Raw genomic sequence first — 11,076 nt, forward strand, 5'->3', positions numbered from 1 at the left:
TGATCGAGAGTTTTTTGAGCAGATTTTCAAATTTTTGAGGCTGTCAGCTGACAGCTGTCAACCCTAAATGGCACTTAGTATGTGACAGGCAATAGGTTTTGGTGCCTCCGTATGCCTTCTAATAAGTTCTATCTTCCTTCGTTTCACTTCGCTGCTTCGCCCACCACCTCAGGAGATGACAGCGTACCTGCACTAGTCAGCTTTCGCTAACCCTGTCTCTCTTTCTCCGTCTTAGCGCTCGTCATTCGTGTCCTTCTGCTGGGGCGAGCTTGATACTGTTGTGTCGTAGTTTTTAGGCAATAGTGGCTGTTGTTCGCGTGACGATCAGGATTTATGGAGAAAGACGACGACTCGCCAAGTTCCCATGCAGCCACAGACGGCGTAGCAATTCTTACCGCCAACCCTTCGAGCAACGGAACCGGCCTGAGTTGGAAATCGTGTCTGTGTAATTGTGCTACGATACGGATGAAACACACAGGCTCACATGTGACGAGATGAAGATAATCTCAACAGGCTGACGGAAATCCAACAGGCTCACGGGAACGCCGCAGTTATGGTCGGAGACGCGGAGTTATTTAGTCACTGGTAAATGTTGCATCGAGTGCTGTGTGCTCTAACACAATTGTAAAAATCATGAAAAAGCAAAAATAATGCAATGGTGGGGCTGAGTGGTGTTCTGTGGAGGAGACGTCGCTGTCTCAGTATTCAACGCCGGACCATGTATTTCAAGTCTGTGGTCATGCTCGATCATAAGTTCCTGTATGGCTCCAGTGCCTTCTCAGCATTGTTGGCGGGTAAGCACCTGGATCGTCTCCAAGTACTGCGGCTCTGGTGGCTTGAGGGATGTACGGGTGCTCGCCGTGCACCCCTGCCGGCAATCTGCTAGTGAAGCTTGGTACCTACTGTGTCCGGGAGATTTTCATCCAGAAGCTGATCTTCCTAGGCTGGAGCTGCTGCTACTCCTGTGCTAGCCCTCAACCACTGGCGCTCCTACTCGGCTCCAGTGTGGGCCATTAACCACCCTGCCCGATTTCGCACTGTTGCTATTCCACACCGTCAGCATTTAACTCTGAGGTCAGACCTTGATCCCTCCCACCATATGCTATCTGTCTGTCTGCCTTTCTCTCACACACAGATGTGCGCGCATACACACAAACACACATGCACACACACACACACACACATGCACACACAGTGACACAAACATACACATAGCCAACTTCTCTGTGTTTGGTGATCATCATCATTCTGTTTTCTGATGTGCAAGCTCACCTCTGATGCTGATTACTTCCTTGCTTAGACCCGGTCTGCTATTAGACCAGTCTGCTCTCCCTTCACTCGCTTGTAAATCCTACTTGGAGCAGTAAGGTTGTGTCACTGCTCCTACTGATGTCATTGTTGTGAAAGAAATATCATCGCCATTGGTGGTAATTTTCCATCGTGCATGAATCATTAACAATCATCATCTATGTGTCACGGCCTAACCATCCTCGTAACTCCCCTCATCGTGACTAGTGCTGTACCGTTGAAACCTACTTTGCTTCAGTGTATATTCGCCCCGGGCAAAGCTCTTGTTTTGTTGCATGGTGATCTGACGCAGTGTGCTATAGCCTGTAGGGTAATATGGATAAGATTAGTACAGTCGGCATCGCCTATCGAGTGACCAGGTACATGTATAAGGATACTAGTACATGTATACCGGCTTAACGATATCGGAACACAAATAGCACCATGTGTGCAATATTCCTTTCTAAGCTCACGCTGTGCGGTGCAGATAGTTCATGTGTCGTTGCCAACTTGCCGCATGTGCATGTGCAGCAGGAAGGCAACACATGTCGACTACTACTTATACTGTACAGCATTGTGTGCTTACATGCATCTACGGCCTTGTGAATGCAATTGAGTCTCACATACATATACATGAAATATTGCGTGTAGTGCGGCATCAGGTGTTAACATACAGTGGCTAAATATTTTTCTCGCAACAATGACCGTATTCACCACAAGTGTGTTTATGTCCAGAGCCAACTCAAGTCCTGTATTATTTATGACCATGACAACAAGACTTCCGGGCTGAAATTCTTCTATGACAGGCATGACCACTTGCCTTACAATTGTTCGTGATTGTACGAAGTACATATTCGCTGTTGCATCAATTTCGCACCATTTACATTGTAGTGCCACTAGTGGTATCACCTGCATGCGTATTGAGTCAAACAAGGTTACCTCTGTATAATTATGCTTATCGTGGCTATCAAGAGCTTCGATGCAAATTCCCAGCTGACGAATGGTGTCCAGCTTGTGTTCAGCTCAGCTGGCACTCACAACTCATAATAATTGCGTTCTAGACGCCAGATGAGATGTTTCAGCTACAATGTAGACACAACGTCCGTGTTCAAGAAAGCCGTCACTTCATCTTCTGTCCATCCTCAATAGCACGTTCAAGCAAATACGTCTGAAACACTGTAGCGACAATCCGACAGCGGCGACACGCCGTCTTCTCCGAATGAGCTTCTACCGTTCTAATTCAGATTCCCCCAAAAATGTCAAAATAAATAATAGATTTCCACCAAGCTCGCTAGAATCTTGCGAACCGTCAACATGCAGGCATTTCAAGTGTTCGAGCGTGCGTAGATTCTGCTCAGCGGCTCAAGAACATTCGCCAAGCGAAAAAAAGTCGATGAGAAAGATGTAATGGTGGATGAAATTACGAAAATCGGAAGAAGGTATTCGACCCAGTTCGACTATCCTGGACTGGATTGGCAACGTCCAACAATCGGATTCGTATTCTATGGGGTCTCATGAGCTAGTGTGCCAAAGGGCGTTTAGTTGGAGCTTCAGTGCATCACCTTCGCCGAAAGAGGCCCTTTCTGAGATTTGGCCGATGGACTAATGTACATGTATGTAATCAAGCACGCTCAGGAGGTCATGATGGCTGAATCTTGCCCGAGCCTGCAGCTAGGCCTTGACGGATTATGCTAATATTTTCGTGAAATTATGCTTTTCGCATTGCTGAAAAAATTGCAGAATTATGCTATTTTTATGCTAAAAGTTATCATATTATGCCGCATTATGCTCACATATGCTGCTAATATTGTGATGGTTCTGTGCAAAATAACAGGGGAATTTTTGTAGAGGGTGTTGTACTGTAGATCTACATGTAGTACGCAAAAGTTCAACGGGGTAAACGCACCGTCCGACCTAGCTACGACCTTTACTTATAGTAGTGGACTGCATGTTATCAAGGGAGTCGTAAACCTACGACTCCCTGGTGCATCTACTTGTACTTGTACTTGTAGAACATTGTAGATCTACAACTGTATGGAATTTGATGCAAACAGGCGGATTATTCCAATTTATGCGATTCGTATGCAATTTGCCTCGAATTATGCGATTATTCGATTTTGGTAGGAATTATGCGAAAAATTATGCTAGCATAGTCCGTCAAGGCCTACCTGCAGCCCAAGGGCCGTAGGCCCGAGGGCTGCAGGCAAGGGCAAGATTCAGCCATCATTAGCCAGTGTAGGCTAATTTTTATTTTTCAAGGAAACCCTCCGAAAATGGTACCAATCGATTCAGCATGGCATTTTCATTCCTCCTGCAAAGTTTCAGCTGATTTGGAGTCATGACAAGGACGCTATGGCGATTTGAAGATCGAAAAACTTCACTTCTGTTTGTCAAGAAGAAAGACCATGATCGCACACAAATCATACAACCCGTGTGGCACAATGATTTTTGAACGAAGTTGATCCGCGGACCCCGTGCTTCGCGCATGCACGCATGCATACTGCACAGTACAGAGGCTTTTTTGAACGCAGATATGTAGTTCTTCGTCTTCTTCGAAATGTCTTCCAAATGCGTGGTGCTGGTGTTGTTCTCAGCTTCGTCAAGGCAGAATGCAGCTGCATGTGATGCTCCTGTGTGTTCATGCATGTTCTCTTTTCGCGTCTCGACATTGTAGCGTCCAGACTCTGCTCGACTGGAGAAGATTGAGGAGACTATGCTTTGATCCATATGGAAAATCGATGAAATTTGGTAATTATCGTCGGGCGCTAAAAAGCGCTGGGGAGCATGGGGCTAAAACTTCGTAGCAGTCATCCCTACCATGACAGGCATCGACTGGTATATGTTCCATTCTGTTCCCAACCACTACGGGTCGTCTGCGAAGCTTTCTTCTTCGCCGATTCTCGGACAGATCGTACGTCTTCGCACTGTATCTCTCGTCTCCCTCAACGGATCAAAACACGGTTTTCGCCAGGACGAACACAAACCCCCAGATTTCGCGGCGGCAACATCTTCGAGTAGGGAAAAGCTAGCAGCTAACCAGGAATCACCAAAAACCACGTGTAATACTCAGTGTGATTTGCGACACCTGTCATTGTGCCGTCGCACCATGCATGTACCATGCACGGGAATGGAACACGGATGAGTCGTTTTATTACGACAGCCTGCACTGGCTACCATCATGACAGACAGAGCGTGCTTGATTTGATTTCTTACAGCGCGAAGGAACATATTAGGGAAGGTCAAAGGTCGAAAGGTCGAAAGGTCGAAAAATTATTCCCGAAATGACGTCAAACGGTCCGAACATTCCCGAAATGACGTCAAACGGTCCTGATGGCCTGATTATGCCCGCGGCGGGAAGATCGCCTATTGGCCATGGCCCCGGCAACGATCACGTGTCATGTAAGAAGTATGTAATCAAGCACGCTCAGGAGGTCATGATCATGATGATGGCTGAATCTTGCCCGAGCCTGCAGCCCAAGGGCCGTAGGCCCGAGGGCTAGCGCAGGCAAGGGCAAGATTCAGCCATATGCCATCATGACAGACAGAGCGTGCTTGATTTCATTTCTTACATCGCGAAGCAACATATTAGGGAAGGTCAAAGGTCGAAAGGTCGAAAAATTATTCCCGAAATGACGTCAAACGGCCCGAAATGACGTCAAACGGTCCTGAAACTCCCGAAATGACGTCAAACGGTCCTGATGGCCTGATTATGCCCGCGCGCGGCGGGAAGATCGCCTATTGGCCATGGCCCCGGCAACGATCACGTGTCATGTAAGAAGGCTGAATCTTGCCCTTGCCTGCAGCCCTCGGGCTGCAAGCTCGGGCAAGATTTAGCCATCATGACCTCCGGAGCTCCTGAGCGTGCTTGATTACATACATCCACGCACGACACACGCGTACACCATGTACACGGTGACCAGGCCAGGATCTTGTAGAGAGTCGTATTCTTACGACTCCCTGCTGCATGCTCACTGATCTGAGTGCTAGTGTAGGTCTACATGGTGTACGGCAGCTTGCTCGATCGTGCGTGGAATGCGCCAGCGAGCGAAACCCGAGCTAGCCCATGCCATACTGTTGTATTGAGGCCTGCGCCACTGCCAGCTCGAACCTAGACTTGAGAATCCATGATGGTGGAAGCAAGATGGCGGATCATTTGCCTGAAGTTGGTGAAGTTGAGCTAGAAATAGCTAGTAATGGCGGCATTGGAGTACCGGAGCCTCAAGTGGAGGTGGAAACAACGATTATTGAGCATGGACTCGCGGAGACCGAGACAGTATTGGACACATCTGGAGTGGAGCTTGGCCGTCTTCTCTCCTCTGGCGGAGAGGAGATGGTGTACATCGCGTCGAATGTTGGCAATGACATAGAAGTTGATGCAGTCAATGCCATCGAAGAAACTGAAAAAGATGATCAGCCGGCCAAGAGGAAAAAAGATCATGGAGAGGGGAAAAAGAAAGCGACAAGAGCTAAATCAGCAGCAAAATCTAATGCATCAGCTCGCAAGTTTGTTGCTTCCTCCGTATCGTTGACAGAAACGGACGCCGTCGACACTGGCTTTGAGATAAAGATTGGTACTCCACAATGGGAGCATCAGCAGTCTAGCAATATGGTCAACGTACATATCAAAACTTTGGATGCAGACTACAGCGTTGGACAGCTTTGGCCTTCAGGTTGGCAGTTACTAGTACTCTTCCTGCACGTACATGACGATTGTAGTAGTGGCTGTTTTATTTCAGAACTGCTTTTTTATAATAATGCTCTTGTAGTGATTTATTTTTTGTTTTTCGGTGTGCATGTAATCTGATGTCATTGGTTTTTTTTGGTTCTCAGAGGAAAGGAAGGAGGAAGAAGAGGAGGATGCTCCAGACTATTCTGAATATCTACGTGGCAAAAAACTGCCTCCAGGTGGCTTGCCTGGAATGGATTTGTCCGATCCGAAACAGCTCGCAGAGTTTACAAAGTAAGTATTCACTGTCACCGACAAGGATAATCACTAAGAGAAAGGAAAAAAAAAGTTTACATATTGTGCGTAGTTTGTTCAGCACTAATTGTTATACATACCGGTAAGGCCGTTGTCACACTACGTTCTCCGACTCCCGTTTACGTCTACGGTGAAAAATCCAAAACGGGTGGTCGTGTCATGAAACAGGCACACACGGTCACGTTTTGGAGAAATTTGAAGACCCCAACGCCCGTACAAGGTCGCTGAAAACAGACTAGGGAAGATACGCACGTCCATCCGAAAAAATTGTTTACCCCCCTCCTTACCACATCTATGTTTCCCATTTCCTCTGCTCCCGCTTTCACTCCGTACATGGATCATCATGACAACCGACCAAAAACACCTTACGTAGACGTAGATGCAGAGCTTTGTACCGTAGGGCGATGGCGACCTAAGGAAGATACTGATAAATTGACAAATTGAATGAGGAATTCGATCTGAACTCATTCGCAGTTTCTGTTGAGTGATTTTTTGCGACTTTTAAGCCATTCAAGGATTTCCCAGGACGTGTGAAAGGCAGCATGACGATTGATTGCATCACTTGAATCTCAGAAGTTCTTTGCAGTTTATATTGTAGTTCTACGTTGAGTATGAGCCCCAAACCAAAGGAAATTGTTGTGCGTGGCAGGGAAACTGTTGGCGAGGCTCGAGCGTCCTTAGTGTGCTGTATGTTCTGGAAGCACGAAGAAGATGACCAGCAGGAAAAGAGCTTTCCAGGAAGCCGTACAAATTATGAAATTGGGTTGAAATAAAAAATGTTACAATGTGTTTGTTGCGTTCTCCATAACTGTGCTGATGCACTGAATCACAGTGCCCAGTTGTGATACGCTGAGTATTATTGTATGACGTCCTTGCCGTTTTGTATTGTGCCTATCATTTCGCGAAGGTCTAATTATTAGGGCTCAAACGGTCACGGTTTTACCCCTGACGGTTAACTGCTAAGCTAACGGTCGGTTAACCGGTTATAACCTATAAGCCACGGCAATCCTGCGGACTCTTTTTTAACCGTATATTTGACTATACTCATTCAAAAAATGTACCCTATTCAGTACAACGCACACTTGTACATTCTCTTGCATGCTCATTCATACATACTCTCACACCAAGAGACCAGATATGACCAGTTGACAGCCCAGAAATTGCGTACGCGTGCGACAGCCCGCGAAAGTGCACACTTTGCAACGACCTGATACTTGAAAAATTGACTGAAAAGTTACTGCGTAACCGTTATCTTTATCGGTTAACCGTTAATTCTTCGTAACCGGTCTGCAACCGGTTAATCGGACTAATCGTTTGAGCCCTACTAATTATGTATCTATCAGATTTCCACGCATCCATACGAAAACATTTAGCGTACCCCGTAAGAAGGCCTTGGGCCTGTGGGCATGCCCTATTCAAAATTTAATAATATATTTATTAATAATGTGATGTGGAAACTGCAGATTGCTTGACAGTTTCACATGGCAGAAGTGGTATTGTGCATCGCATTGGGGTAGAAGTTACTTGCATCTCCGGGCCATAGGTATGGGCCTGCTCTCGATGTGTTTAATGTGTTGATCTGTTCATTTGGTCTGCAGGATGGCACCGAAGAAGAGGAAGGATACAGATGGTCCACGAACGGTTCCTTGCCCACACAAGGTAAGATTTTTTCTGTACTGTACACACAGTGGTGGGGTGTGGTTCTGAATATTAATATATTCCTTGGGAACAACGCTGATCATAAGCATGTCATGACACTGGTTTCTGGAGTTTGGACGAAGCCACTTTTTTTATTAGCCCACGTAGACAGCTGTGTATATTTGACCTGCAGAATCCACTTCACTGGTAATATCAGCCTTGAACTGTTGCTAGGTTGGGTGAGTCTATTTTGACCTGCTATTTGTATTTCCTGGTCACGCTGAGGGTCATTTCTTGTGTCAGTTTTCCATGTATTCCAAGATGTGTGTGAGTGTGTGCGCGTGCCCGTGTGTGTGTGTGTGAGAGAGAGAGAGAGAGAGAGAGAGAGAGAGAGAGAGAGCCTGTGTGTGTGTGTGTGTGTGAGAGAGAGAGAGAGAGAGAGAGAAAGAGAGAGAGGATGAAGTGTATATTGATATGTACCAAAAATCCCCGGAGTACTTGATGTACGACTTGTACAAGCTTTGGCTTTGGTCAGATTTTGGCATGAGATTTTGGCATGTCCTCGCATGGTGTTTATTTAGGGCTGCTCTAAGATGTTCCGTGATAACTCTGCTATGCGTAAGCACTTGCATACCCATGGACCCCGGGTACATGTCTGCGCTGAGTGTGGCAAATCCTTCGTTGAAAGCTCTAAGCTGAAGAGGCATCAGCTCGTTCACACCGGAGAAAAGCCTTACCAGGTAAGGCGTTTACTTTGTCTGCCACTAAGCTACATTTCTGCTGCCGCGTCGTCTGTTGTGTTCACTATCTACTAGTACTCTTCGTTTACTCTTTTCACCCCTATTCAAACCGTAGAGTAGTTTGTTGTAAGACACATTATAGAAGTTCAGTGACTCGTTTGTTTCATATGGGACGAGTCAATGGGTCAGGTCTGGGTTAGGGTCTCGTGAAGATCTCGTAGATTGGATTCGTTTACACGAGTCCGGCCTATTTGATTAGTGGGTAGCTTTGAGATCGCACAGTCCCAACTACGGAAACATCATACCAAAACAAGAAGTATGATCTAGTACCCGTATAGTTGTACCCGTATTTCTGTTGCTGTCTCTCTGACAATCCAACTGCACCTCGTTCACGAATTGCGCATTACACAGCTCGAAATATTTCATTTCGTGTACGAGTTCGTAACGAGTCACTGATCCTCGCTATCGTGAGAGTTCTTCGTTCAGTGAGGCTGTTATATTTTGCCAATTATTTGATTGACTTGTATTGGCTGTGTGTTTCTTTGGCTTCAGTGTACTTTTGACGGCTGTGGTAAGCGTTTCTCGCTGGACTTCAACTTACGAACTCATGTAAGAATACACACAGGTGACCGACCGTACGTGTGCCCCTTTGATGGCTGCAACAAGCGCTTTGCTCAGTCAACCAATCTGAAGTCTCATATATTGACGCATGCAAAGTCCAAAACGCCTTCCTTGCTCGGCACAGGTCTTGGTGTAGGTCTTAGCACATCCCTGGGTATAGGCCTGTCTCCGCTGAATCAGCTGGGCCAATCTTTGAATGTGTCGGCTCTTAGCCAACCATCACTTCTGCTGCCGTCAGCGGTATCTCCTGTTACGTCAGCTGCAGCTGCATTACTGCCCATCGGTGTCCCAAGCCACATACCAATCTCGGTACCTGCACCTGCAGCTGTTGCGGTGGTGTCATCATCCATCTCATCAAGTCTATAACAGTACAGCGAATGGCCCTGCCTTTGCTATAGTCAGTTAGTTCTAACTGCTAATTTCCTTGCCGTACATAGTGCTACCTTATTTAACACGCTGTCTTGTACCTAGCTCTTGTGCATGTTGTTGCGCTTTTTTTCATATATAGTATGCATAATGGCCCTTAGGCATATCTGTTCATATCTTCTTGTCTTTGCTTGAAGCCCTGTATAAAGTCGTTTTGTTCCTGTTAATAGTGTCCTTCCTTGAATGTCTCGCCATCAACCCGCCCTGTTTCTCCTCTCGAATAGACAGTCAGAACCAGTTTCTGGTTTCAAGAGTAGTTTACGTGTCTTGCCTGTATTATATTTTTCTCGTCTCGCTGCCCTGTCCCTGTGATTATACACCCCCTAGGCCCCTACCAATGCTCAGTTTCATTCTTTATCTCGCTTCGCTTTTTACCGCTGATCGAATAACTATACTTCGGAGCGGTGCTGCCCGAATTTTTCCTCTCGAATATGACTTTTCTGTAAGGATTCGTTTTATGATCTATCCGCTCAATGTGACTGTGCGCTTTGATTGTTCTTTGCTGATTTTCAATAAGAAGTGTCCGTGAACTTTTACGTCAAAGTTCATTGAATCAAAGACTCACGCAAATTGTGCCGTATTCTACGTTTCACCTCTAAAATTTCCATTGTCAAATTTTCCACGTGAGTTGGAAAAAGACAAAGTCAAATACCGGTATATGTACAGTGGAGATCGGATATAACGACAGATTGAGTTTAGCGACACAATTCTGCTGCCCAAGTCGTTTAATAGTATTAACGTCCTTTGTGAAGATCGGGTTTAGTGACTGATCGAATATAGTGACATTTTGTTCTCTCCCGAAGGAGTGTCGTTATTATATCCAATCTCCACTGTATGTGTAAAACTCGGGCTATAAAAAAGTAAGGACAAAATGTTCCAAACGAAGGCGCCACTCGTACTCCGGAGACATATTTTCCACTCCTGTGTACGTGTACGAGTACGATCTTCCTATCGTACCCTGGTTTCTCATCGTTGTGTTGCTTTTGCCCAGGGCATTCACGCCCTAAATTTTACACAACATCCCCACAAGTCTTCAAGTTCAGAGAAGTGCTTTGTTGACTGGAGTCACTGGACACAACAAACATGACTCATGAGTGGCACTCAGAGTGTACACACATGGGACATGGGGATTCCGATTATGATTCATGAACTCTTGCGGAGTCATGCCATAGGCAACCACATAATCATTACGTAACCATGCAGCATGCATGAAACAACATAGTCAACAATTTTTTCATGCGACGTGCAAAATCATTAAAATAATTAATGACGATAATATCGATAGTCACGATCACGTGACTACGTTACGTACATGCATATCGCATAGTTACTAGTATGCCTCATCATGACACATGCTCACTGATTTTACTCAGCTCACGATCA

The 11,076-nt window shown here is 45.9% G+C and overlaps 1 protein-coding gene across 1 annotated transcript; it reads left to right on the forward strand.

The window, feature by feature from the left end:
• The first annotated feature begins 5,388 nt into the window (after positions 1–5,388).
• Positions 5,389–10,229, forward strand: LOC135805289 (transcription factor YY2-like). The gene is made up of 5 exons (XM_065319307.1): positions 5,389–5,957; positions 6,118–6,247; positions 7,867–7,927; positions 8,488–8,646; positions 9,199–10,229. Exons 1-5 carry the CDS (start codon positions 5,429–5,431, stop codon positions 9,631–9,633), a joined length of 1,314 nt encoding a protein of 437 aa, XP_065175379.1. The 5' UTR covers positions 5,389–5,428; the 3' UTR covers positions 9,634–10,229.
• The last annotated feature ends 847 nt before the right edge of the window (positions 10,230–11,076 follow it).

This window comes from Sycon ciliatum, chromosome 1 (assembly GCF_964019385.1).
Source record: "Sycon ciliatum chromosome 1, ocSycCili1.1, whole genome shotgun sequence".
NCBI classification, from domain to species: Eukaryota; Metazoa; Porifera; class Calcarea; order Leucosolenida; family Sycettidae; genus Sycon; species Sycon ciliatum.

Bases quoted from the DNA above. Each gene is read 5' to 3' on its own strand.
- LOC135805289 (XM_065319307.1), top strand. From the start codon at position 5,429: ATGGCGGATCATTTGCCTGAAGTTGGTGAAGTTGAGCTAGAAATAGCT. The intron at 5,958-6,117 runs GTTGGCAGTTAC...TTTGGTTCTCAG, and splicing joins TGGACAGCTTTGGCCTTCAG to AGGAAAGGAAGGAGGAAGAA. The intron at 6,248-7,866 runs GTAAGTATTCAC...TTTGGTCTGCAG, and splicing joins CAGCTCGCAGAGTTTACAAA to GATGGCACCGAAGAAGAGGA.